This window comes from Schistocerca gregaria, chromosome 7, assembly GCF_023897955.1.
Source record: "Schistocerca gregaria isolate iqSchGreg1 chromosome 7, iqSchGreg1.2, whole genome shotgun sequence".
NCBI lineage: Eukaryota > Metazoa > Arthropoda > Insecta > Orthoptera > Acrididae > Schistocerca > Schistocerca gregaria.
The window spans coordinates 570,894,961-570,907,367 of NC_064926.1; the positions used below are offsets into that span (position 1 = coordinate 570,894,961).

General features: G+C 40.9%; 1 protein-coding gene across 1 annotated transcript in view; it reads left to right on the forward strand.

The window, feature by feature from the left end:
* LOC126281955 (nonsense-mediated mRNA decay factor SMG5) overlaps positions 1-12,407 on the forward strand; it is a 318,742-nt gene that overhangs the window by 174,862 nt on the left and 131,473 nt on the right. The window contains exon 12 of the mRNA XM_049981327.1: positions 3,241-3,414. Within this exon, the coding sequence (XP_049837284.1) occupies positions 3,241-3,414 (174 nt within the window). The remainder of the gene's footprint in view (positions 1-3,240; positions 3,415-12,407) is intronic.

Sequence of the window (12,407 nt, forward strand, 5' to 3'; positions counted from 1 at the left end):
ACTTCGGAAGACTTCTCTCCATTGAGAATGACATACTGTGTTCTGTTATCTTGGAACTCTTTACTCCAATTACACAATTGGTCTGATACATACCCAGTCCTCTCTCTGAGTGCCTGAGAACCGTTGTCTCTCTGGGGTCACATACTGGTCTGTGTTATCCGGCAGAGCATATTGAGGAAAGTGAGTTTTGAGGAGCAATTCCAGTGTCTCATGTGCTGTCTTTGTATATTCCCCACCCTCCTTCCTCAACCTACCTCCTGGATTGGTTGGTACTCTAGTGAAGTCTGGCTTGTGCAGCCGTGCCCTTCACTTCCTCACAGAATGCCTTCCAGGATGCCTCCTTTGCTTGTCTTATTGCAAGATTGTAATTGACAAGGGTCTCACAATATTTAGCCCATTGTCCTTTACGTCTCATAATATTAAACAGTCTCCAAACCTGTTTTCTTTGCGTTTCCAGTTTGTTATTCCACCAAGGAACACTCCTATTTGTGCACTTCCTGGTGATTGTGCAGTTGTCCTGATATGAGGCCACTATGGAAGAGGTAACAGCCTCTGTTACTTCCTCAAATTCTGCTGGCTTCCTTATTGTGGTTTTTGTTGTGGTTGGCAGGAGAGCCAACCGTGTTAGTAAAGGAGGCCGAAATGCACGCGTTTTAGCTCACGCAGGCTGGCGGGAGGTCTGGAACATGACAAGGGAATTAGAATTGAGAAAAATGGACATAGCTGGTGGAATACTTAACTTTAATCCATTAATGGTGAACATCGCTCTTTATGGTACATGATTCACAATATCAACAGTACGGATACTGACGCCTTGCTAGGTCGTAGCAAATAACGTAGCTGAAGGCTATGCTAATTATCATCTCGGCAAATGAGAGCGTAGAAGTCAGTGAACCATCGCTAGCAAAGTCAGCTGTACAACTTGGGTGTGTGCTAGGAAGTCTCTCTAGACCTGCCGTGTGGCGGCGCTCGGTCTGCAATCACTGATAGTAGCGACACGCGGGTCCGATGTATACTACCGGACCGCGGCCGATTTAAAGGCTACCACCTAGCAAGTTTGGTGTCTGGTGGTGACACCACAGTTTTAATTTACGATAAGGCTAAGTCAAGGTCCCTCCTATATGTCTACCAGTCTGTTTTCCTGGGATTCCTATAAGTCATGGTCTGTCTGATTCCCATTTCAACCTTGAATTTAATGTACACGTGGTCCGACGAGGATGGCTCCAACACCACATGCCATTGTTTGACATAGCTACCCATTGTCATGGAACCAAATGTAATGTCAATTACTTCTTCCCTTCTGCTATTCCTGAATGTAGGTTCATTGTCCCTAGTCAGGACCTCGAAGTTGTTAGCTAAGAGAAATTCAAGAAGGTACTCACCTCTACTGTCTGTGTCCTTGCTGCCCCACACTAGGTTGTGGGCATTGGCGTCGCATCCCACCAGCTGTTGGGCACCTTGCCGATGGCAAGTCTCTACTAGTCTCCTCACTTCCAAGGGAGGGGGAGAACAGTCTTCGCAAGGAAGGTATGCTGAGGTCAAAATAATTTCCCTCATGATACCTTCCTCACGTTGCAGCATTTCGATGGTCACTAAGTCCCTAGAACAGAAATCCATCATTGGCATGAAAGAAATGCCATTTCTAACATAGATGCATGTTCTGGAGTTTCTTAGATTCCTAGCATAGAGCAGCTTACCTCCAGTGCCTCCAAGGCCCGATACATCCCCTTTGTATAAATAGGGTTCTTGTATCAGGGCCACGTCTACTTCCTGTCTCCCCAGGTAGTGGCTCAGAGTAGCAGAGGCCCCTTTACTGTGCTGCAGATTAATCTGCAGCACCTCTAGGCTCCATCTTACTGCCATCTTTGAGGTCTTTGAGAACCGTGGTGGTGACCTGTGAGAATCCTAAAAACAGTTTCAGATCTTGCTCCCACATCACGTTCAGGGACTTCTCACCAACCTCCACCACCAGGGTTCGTCCTTCCGGAGCAACCTTTTGGTTAATCACTTCTCCAGTCTTCTGTTGGGACTTTTGGGTTCTGGGCCCAGTGCACCACGGTCTAGATAGACCCTCCTGAAGTAGGGACCTGGGCCAGCGTCCCCCTCAATCTTTTCAAAGAGGGCCATCTGTACTAGTTCCTCCTGCTGTAAGGTAACCATCCAGGATAACTGCCATGCTAAAAACTGAGACTGCAGTACTATAGGTCTGTTTCCCTATTTATTGGCTCGGTTTTTTCTGGACTCACTTATCCAGGGAGGAGGAAGTCTTTGATTCCTCCCTTATACCCTTACTATGTGTCCTTGACGTTGTGGGGGTCTGCGTGTCCCCTTCAACCTGAGACCGTTTTTTCCTTGGGGTCTTGGGTTCTAGTCCCTTTACTTTCCTCCACTTGTTTTTAGGAAGCCATTCTTTTCCTTCCTTTTCCCTCTGTTCCCTGAGTAGCTTCCTCCTCTGGGCCCCAGACAAGCCTTTGATCTTAATCTGGTCTAGCGTCTCGGTTACAGTTCCCACTTCTGGCTCAGGTCTAGGCCCTGATTCAGTAATGGAAATGCCTTCCATCGATTCTGTCCCCGATGTTTGGGTATCTGAGGTCTCAATGTGCCCCTCAGATTCTCTTTCTTTTTCTGTAGTCATGTCCTTGTTGGTCCCCCGGTATTTGGGGATCTAGAAGGTCCACACCACGAATACCCCGCGCAGTGTAAGGCTAATTACTCAGGGAGGCCACCCAGTATCCCAGAGGCTCCGTTTGCGACACATCTTCCCGTGTGCCACACACCCCTCAGCACACCTTGGGTTGGGTCAGGGAATAGGGTAGGACTAGGAGTGGATAGGGAAGATGGGACGTTATGGGACACTCTTAGTCTGAGCCATCGGCACGGACTCTCCACCCGCACGGACAGTGCTTCGTCAAGGTGGTGTCCCCTGGAGAGGATATTTTTGATTAATTATGATATAAATATAAGTACAAGTTACCCATATTGATTAAATTGCCATATTGTTCCTGAAAAAGTAATTGCTTTTAGAAACCAGTTCTACTTCTTAGCTACTATCCATGAAACAGGCATTTTAGTAAAATAGAGAAATTGTCTGTTGCCAACACACCTGAAAAATGTTTGTGTCTGTTGGATGCAGACATCTATTGAAATTGTACATCTGTCAAAATGCTATTTCATAGTATCATTACCCTAATCGCCTGGTGTCACTTATTCTGCAATTACATGAAGATCATTTGTTCACAGTCACTCCTGCGAGCCTATAAATTGGCCAGTTTTGGCCGATATTTAGCAACAATCCCAGAGACTGGAGTGAGTTACGATTCCACCTCTGGTGTCTTGCGAATATCAACTGCAGAAGATACCAATGAAGAAAGTGAACAACCAGATGTGGGAGAAGGAGTGGATGTAAACAATGTGGTATGTACACGTCCTGTTTCTACATAATTTCTAGCATGGCTTGAAGTTAGTATTAAACATTGAAAATATACGAGGGCTGTTCAATAGAGAATGATCATAATTTTGTTTTTGACAACATACCTTTACTCATTGTCATGATTTTGATACTCCTTCTCAAAGAAGTCTCCCACGAATGTGATGCACTTGTCCCAGCATTTCTGCCAGTCTTCAAATACTTGTTGGAAACCATTTTTTGAGAGGGCCTTCAAAATCGCCTTCACCACTGCTTCTGATGATTGATAATACCTCCCACGAAGGCATTTCTTTATGTTAGGGATTAGAAAAAAGTCACATGGGGCTAAATTCGGACTATAGAAAGGGTGAGGGATGCACTTCACGTTGATTTTTGTTAGATATTCAGCAACAACATCGGCAGTATGCGGCCGTGTATTATCGTGGTGCAGCATCCAGCCTGCTTCACGGAAATGTGGTCTTTTGTGCCTGATATGGACTTGCAATGTTCTGAGGACATCCCTGTAGTATTGTCCAGCTACTGATGTGTGTGCTGATAAACCATCCCATGAATATGAAAGAATGAGAGGACCTTAACTTTTGGACATTTCCACACTGGGCTTTGCTGTTTTCTCTCAGCGTCAAAATGATGTAGCCAAGTGTCATCAGCAGTGATTACATTTTAAAGAAACTCTGGATCTTCCTCTAACATAAACCTTAACTGCATGCAGACCTGCACTCAGATATCCTTTTGTTCGGGAATCAACAGTCTCCTAACCCATGGTGCACAAACACGTGTCATGTGTAATTTTTCTGTCACCAATGTGAGGTTGGCACCCAGTGAAATGTTCAGTATTTCAGAAAGTGATCTTCAGGCAATTCGTCGATCCTCTCTCACAGTGACAGCCGCAGTGTTGATGTTTTCTGCCGTAAGAGCAGTAAGTGGAGCACCGGGTCCACCTTCCTTTGAAATTACACATTTTAAACCACCTTCCAGCTGTGCTGTAGGGAAGAACAGATTCTCCACAGGCCTCCTGTAACATAGTACAGTTCTGAGTTGAAGATTTGTTGAGACGAAAGCGGAATTTCAAAGCCACGTATTGTTCCTCGTGTGTTGCCTCCATTGTAGCGGTAGGCGATACTGAACATGTCTGACCTCGCCTGCCTCTCACAGGTGGAAAGCAGGAGTCCTAACAGTTCAGTACTACGGTGTGTTTGTTGCACATTAAGCTAAATGATTTCAGCAAAATGGCTGTCATTATCCTCATATGACATGATGCTTTTATGAAACTTGGTTCCCACAATCTGCCTGTGTGAGCCGCACAGTGGGGCATTGTTATTGAGTTTTACCTTTATGCTAGTCATAAAGAGTGTCATTCAATAATAACCATCAAGTGAAATTTCCATTTTGTCACATTGTTTCTTTGGATACTCACCGGAAGCAAACTGTTGGTCAATTTCTGATTTGCCAATGTTTTTTTAAAAAATTACAAAACACTAGTAGTGTCACATGTTGACAGCACCATCTCACAATCATTTGTAAAGGTCTAAACACGAGCTGGGAGGAATATAGAGTGAGGATAAATGTGAAGAAGACTAAGGAAAATTTTTGATTACTTAGTGGAGCAGTTTGAAAATTTCAGCTACATGAGATGCAAAATAACCAGTAACATGAGATGTAAGAAATATAAATAAGAATAGATATACATGAGAAACGTCTTGCAGAAAAGTAGTATTTTTTATGGTCTACTAAATAAACAAGGTAAATATTAATGAGGTGTTCTGTATGTAGTGTTCCCCAGTAGGGTGCAGAAACATTGACACTGCAGCGGAGAGAGGAAAATGTTTGGAGGCTTGTGAGATGTGAATATGGGTTTGGAGATGAGGTTCTGTTACACAGGGTGACTGAGAAAAGACTAAAGGTTGGAAACAATTAAGAGAAACAAACAAAACTGACTAGGACACTGAATTAGAAGAGACTGTATATAATAAAGGACCAAATACAAGGAGGTGCATCATACGCAGCTATGAAAAGAACAGTGGAAAATGGGGGGCTCAGAGAATGCTGAATTGGCAGTGATGGATGTGCATTACGTGTGGAACATTTTATCATCATCACAGGCATTTTTAAAATTTTATAGACCATGATGAGTAATTAAGTAAATAAATACATACATACCAAAACAGCTAAAAGTATTGATTGTTTTCGAAAAGCATTTTCTCGGGTTTGATACGATACCATGCACTACAGCGTAGCACAGCGAAATGGGAAATTTGAAACATTGTTGTTGGTAGTACTGTAATTGCTGTACTTGTTTGGAACTGATGTATAATTGTTGTGAACACATTATCATCTAGTAATCTTACAGCATTGGAGATCTGATACACGCTATCACTGTGAGAGCACTTTACAAGCAGAGTGATAGTGTGACTGCTGCAGAAAGGGTATTTTGACAGTATTATCAGCTAGTATACCTCAGATGTGTCCCATCTGCTCAGGCATAGTTTTGAAGAAATGTGTTCAGCCTTTGGGGGGCGGGGGGGGGGGGGGGGGGGTGTTCCTCCAGGTTGCGATCAATCTATATGTACCCCGGAGACTGTTGCAGCTGTTTGAGTTTCCATTGAGAGAGGCCCTGGAAGCTCCATACTACAACATGCGTCTGCTCTAGAGATTGAATGACAAGGAAGTACTGCATGAATTAAAGTTCCATGACAATAAGTTTAAAGATTGTGCAGCAATTAAATCCACAGGGCCCCATGTCACATAGGGAGTTTAGCGAACAGGTTTTGGTTTAAATCAGTGAGGACTCCAGTCGTATGGATGTCAGGTAAAGGCCACTTCCCCGTTGACAGATACATCAACAAACAGTATTTTATTACTGGACAAAGGAAAATTGTTATGAGTTTCACAAGTGTTCGTGACATAGCTCCAAAGTTACCTTATGGTGTGCCGTATCGTGCCATGATGTCATTCACCCTCACTTTTGTGAACCTGAAGGTGGCATTGCAACAACAGTAACATGTGCTTGGTGTGTTGATATACTTAAAATGTTCCTTACACCAAGACTGTGCACGGACCCAGTATTTGTATTTTCAAATGTCTATTTGTCACTGCCATAACATACCATATAAAGAGGTTGTAATGGTTTCAAAGAATCGGCTGTAGCAGTTCATAAACCTAAAACATTTAATTTTTTTTTAAAATCAAAACATGCCCGTTTTAGTTCTGTAAAGTGGTTAATAGTATATTTGTTTTGAGAGATGCAGCAATAAATTTTAGTGACAGTAATTATCCATTTGGGGAACTTAGGTTTGCTCTCAAATTCTGGTTACCGTAATGAAGGGAAAGGAAAGCAAGACTTTAATATCTTCACTGAAGAACAGATGCTTTCATATGAACAATTTATTGATTTGGAATTGCAGTTTTCTGGATAATTGTCATTTGGTCATGAGATACAGCTAGACTAACCAAAATGTTACACTGTTATGACAATTGTGTGGCTAAAACATTTAGTTGTCCTGATCAGTTAGAACTGTGTATATGTGCACAACAGAGTTGGCACTTAGCTGTGACAGTGATTTCCATTTTCATGGCAGTCCATAGGCAGTTTGTCTATAGAGCTGAACAAGTCTTTCAAATTCAAGAATAAAAAGCACTCTGCCACTAGCAGTTACGAGTTTCTGCTTAAAGCTTCACTGTTAATTTTTTTCTAATTCCAGATCTCCCCAAGACCTTTTTGAATAACACATTTTTGAAAGATTATACTTATTGTTGCATTTTCCATTTGCCTGGAATATCTAAATAGCTCAGTCTTATTCATTCTCAACACACAGCAAAGTACATCGGTACTCCCATCACCATGCACGCAGTTTGCTTTTTCTACCTACAAGTACTGTATTATTGATCATCATTACAATTTTCCCTAATCACCTGTTATGTAAGTGTGGTTTGGCATTATCACTGATTCCATGTGCTAAAGATAAGAGAATGTGCTGTAGCTATTGAATCATTCATATATCCAGTTTCTGGTGTCATCGCGATGCTGCTGATCTGCAGGAAGGCATGATTGTGCTCTTGGGTGTGATAAAGGATGAAGGTAAATTAATTCTGAACACCTATTGATTTGTATCTGAATTTTCATGAGGCTTCCTTTTACACCATGCTCAGTTTATGAATTGCTCAACAGACGCAAGAGAGAGATTAGTTGCCTTTTGGCTGGCACAGGCATGATGTACACCACTTTTAAGGGATGTCAAGTTCGCTGTTGCCTGTAGAGATACTTTATTTCACAATCGCAATTTCGATCGTAAAAACACAGCTTCATTGAATGAGTGAGAAACTCTCTACATAGTGAAATGGTGTAAATTGCATGAACTATTACTAATGTTAACACTCTTACCACAGATTCCAATGAACTGATGTTTTTATGCTCTGTTTCAATGTGAAATGAGGCAGTGTGAAAATGCTGATGATGACATGTATACATATTGGACAATTTTAAAGTTTAACATGTGTTCAAGCAAAATCTTTTGCAGCATTATTTGATAATGGTCTCAGGGCCAAAATTACAATTGTGAAAGAAGCAATCTGCTGAATATGAGGTCCTTTGAAAAATTCTACATGCCTCTGAATCCCAACTGTGAGAAGTTAAGCATATCATTGTTGAAGGAAGTCATGAAAGCCATTATAACAGTTGGGCCTGAAGATAATTGTAAGAGAAGAGCTCGGTAATGTATTTACTGACAACAAAATATGGAGTCTGATCTGCAAGGTCATAAACCATGAGAAGTCTTGACGTTTCTTAGAATGTACTGACGATAAGTCCATGATAATACAGCTTACTGTATCAGGATAAGACTGCAAATGAAGAAGCACACTGTTGAAGATAAAAAGTAATCACTGCTTGAATGTACAACATTGCTAGCTGGCAGCTAGAGTGAGTGTAATATACATAACCAAACAAGCACAAAAGGATAGAACATAAGAATTGATCTAATTTTGTATTAATATTGAAAAACTCTAGGTTTATATTCATATTAACTGAAATTATATTTGGGCAGAATATTAATCATCATAGCTTACGTATTTGATTAATTTGCTAGGTTGGAGAGGAGAAAAGTGCTTAAACTTTGGTTAATGTAGCCTTCATCAATTTGGGGTAACTATGATGAAGCAAATCAACATTACTGGAATGGCATTTTGACATATAAATATGAAGTATGTGCCAGAAGTTGCATTGCATTTGTCATCACTGAACTTGGATGGTCATCTCACCTACATCTACATCTTCATTTATACTCTGCAAGCCACCCAACAGTGTGTGGCGGAGGGCACTTTATGTGCCACTGTCATTACCTCCCTTTTCTGTTCCAGTCGCGTATGGTTCGCGGGAAGAACGTCTGTCTGAAAGCCTCCGTGCGCACTCTAATCTCTCTAATTTTACATTCGTGATCTCCTCGGGAGGTATAAGTAGGGGGAAACAATATATTCAATGCCTCATCCAGAAACGTGCCCTCTCGAAACCTGGCAAGCAAGCTACACCGCGATGCAGAGCGCCTCTCTTGCAGAGTCTGCCACTTGAGTTTGCTAAACATCTCCGTAACGTTATCACGGTTACCAAAGAACCTTGTGACGAAATGCGCCGCTCTTCTTTGGATCTTCTCTATCTCCTCTGTCAACCGTATCTGGTACGGATCCCACACTGATGAGCAGTACTCAAGTATCGGTCGAACGAGTGTTTGGTAAGCCACCTCCTTTGTTGTTGGACTACATTTTCTAAGGACTCTCCCAATTAATCTCAACCTGGTACCCACCTTACCAACAATTAATTTTATATGATCATTCCACTTTAAATCGTTCCGCACGCATACGTCCAGATATGTTACAGAAGTAACTGCTACCAGTGTTTGTTCCGCTATCATATAATCACACAGTAAAGGATCCTTCTTTCTATGTATTCGCAATACATTACATTTGTGTATGCTAAGGGTCAGTTGCCACTCCCTGCACCAAGTGCCTATCCACTGCAGATCTTCCTGCATTTCGCTACAATTTTCTAATGCTGCAACTTCTCTGTATACTACAGCATCATCTGCGTAAAGCCGCATGGAACTTCCGACACTATCTACTAGGTCATTTATGCATGCAGCATTGTCAGTTTGTGATAATTTCAGATGTCAGTAAAAATTCCGAAGAAAATATTAGACACATCTATTTTTAATTTAGAATATGATGGAGTGTTTCCCAAAAGAAAATTGTTAGTAGTCTTTGCTGAGAAAATAATAACAAGAAATTTGCAGGAAATTTATTTTACATCAAGCTTTTTAAAAAGCTAGAAATAAAAAAAAAGATAAGCATTCTCAAAATTTACAGAAGCATGAGATACATAGTTTATTGGGAAAACATAAAAGTATTCCAAGGCACTGAAATACCATAAGAGGTGTAAAACTGTTTTGCCCGTGTAACAAAAAATGTTCTCAAGAATTTGCATTCTGTTGGACCTTGCAGGAACTTCCTCTTAAGAATTTGTTATGGAAATTATCAAATTAATGTTGGTAACATGTGAGTAGTCATTATTGTGTTGTCGCCAATGAACATGATTTACATACAACAGACTCCATGAGTGGCAGTGTGTATGTGATATGTGATATGTGGTTTATTCATCTCATTACATACAATTTTCAAATCATTTGATTTGATGTACAGGAGACATGTCAAGGTTTACAAAAGAAACCTTTTTCACTTTTTTAAGAGAAATACTAAAGTTTACATTATATTTTACATTTCTAAGTTACATGTACATAAAATAATAAGTGTAATACAATCCCTATGTTCAGATTGTGAAGCTGTCCTCAATGAATTCATCGACAGAATAATAACACTTTTCCACCAGAAGAGTAAAGAGCAATCTTTCCAGTGAACCCATTTCCATTTTAAATATATAACTGCCTTTTATTTTATTGAAAATTTTTAACCCCATATACTCTGGCGTTTGGGCATAAAGTTTTAAACGATGTGTTGGAAGTTTGAAGTTATCTCTGTGGCGAGTGCTGTAGTTGTGGTCAAAACAGAAAGTGTCTAGTGTATGTTGATTTCTGTATAGGAACACCACCATCTCATATATGTAAAGTGAGGAGATAGATAGTATTTTTTAACAGTGGTCGACAGGATTCCCATTTTTTTGCAACACACGTTTCTAGTTACTTTCTTTTGTAATACTAGGAGCCTAGTGACATTTGCTGAATTTCCCCAGAAGATTATGCCATAACGAATAACTGACTCAAAGCAGCAGTGATAAACTATCTTTCTGGTATCCATGTTTGTGGCACCTGACAAAATACACATTGCAAATGCTAAGTTGTTCAGTTTATTTGCTAAGTAATCTATGTGTACCTTCCAATTTAAATTTTTGTCAAGATTTAGGCCTAAGAACTTCACGTGGTTTGCTTCTGTGATATCCTGATCATTGCAAGTTATCTTTATTTCACTCCTTTCTACTGATTTAGCTTCAAATTGCATCATTTTGGTTTTAGTTACATTTAGTTTTAGTCCATTTTGATAGAACCAAGATTCAAGTTTTTCTTAAGTAGTTTTGGCTTTTTCTGGAATATTTTTAGATACCTCATTTTCAATTAGAACTGACGTATCATCAGCAAATAAGATGTTGTTGGCAGCGTTCTTGTTCCAACAGCTCACCTTAATAGGACTGAGAGTATGTCCTACGTCACAAAGTGAGTATATTTGCAGCTGTTACAGATTCTCATCACTGCACCCATCACTGAGGACACTTATATATGTCATATAATTAATTTTTCCTCAAGACATTTAAGTTTAATCGTTACGTACAATAATGACGGAATCTGAAGAAATGAATTAAAGCCTGTGCTACGGCAGGGACTTGAACCTGGGTCTCCTTTCTTACTAGGAAGGAATGCTAACCATTCTACAACTACATCTACATTTATACTCCGCAAGCCACCCAATGGTGTGTGGCGGAGGGCACTTTACGTGCTACTGTCATTTCCTCCCTTTCCTGTTTCAGTCGCTTATGGTTCGCAGGAAGAAAGACCGCCGGAAAGCCTCCGTACGCTCTCGAATCTCTCTAATTTTACATTCATGATCTCCTCGGGAGGTATAAGTAGGGGGAAGAAATATTTTCGATTCCTCATCCAGAAACGCACCCTCTCGAAACCTGGACAGCAAGCTACACCGCGATGCAGAGTACCTCTCTTGCAGAGTCTGCCACTTGAGTTTGCTAAACATCTCTGTAACACTATCACGCTTACCAAATAACCCTGTGACGAAATGCGACGCCCTTCTTAGGATCTTCTTTATCTCCTCTGTCACCCCGATCTGGTACGGATCCCACACTGATGAGCAATACTCAGGTATAGGTCGAAAAAGTGTTTTGTAAGCCACCTCCTTTGTTGATGGACTACATTCTCTATGGACTCTCCCAATGAACCTCAACCTGGTATCTGCCTTACCAACAATTAATTTTATAGGATCATTCCACTTCAAATCATTCCACACGCATACTGCCAGATATTTTACAGAAGTAACTGTTACCAGTGTTTGTTCCCCTATCATATAATCATACAATAAAGGGTCCTTCTTTCTACGTATTCGCAATACGTTACATTTGTCTATGTTAAGGGTCAGTTGCCACTCCCTGCACCAAGTGCCTATCCGCTGCAGATCTTCCTGCATTTCGCTACAATTTTCTAATGCTGCAACTTCTCTGTATACTAAAGCATCATCCGCGAAAAGCCGCGTGGAACTTCCGACACTATCTGCTAGGCCATTTATATATATAGTGAAAAGCAATAGTCCCAAAACACTCCCCTGTGGCACGCCAGAGGTTACTTTAACTTCTGTAGGCGTCACTCCATTGAGAACAACATGCTGTCTTCTGTTTGCTAAAAACTCTTCAATCCAGCCACACAGCTGGTCTGATATTCCGTAGGTTCTTACTTTGTTTATCAGGCGACAGTGTGGAACT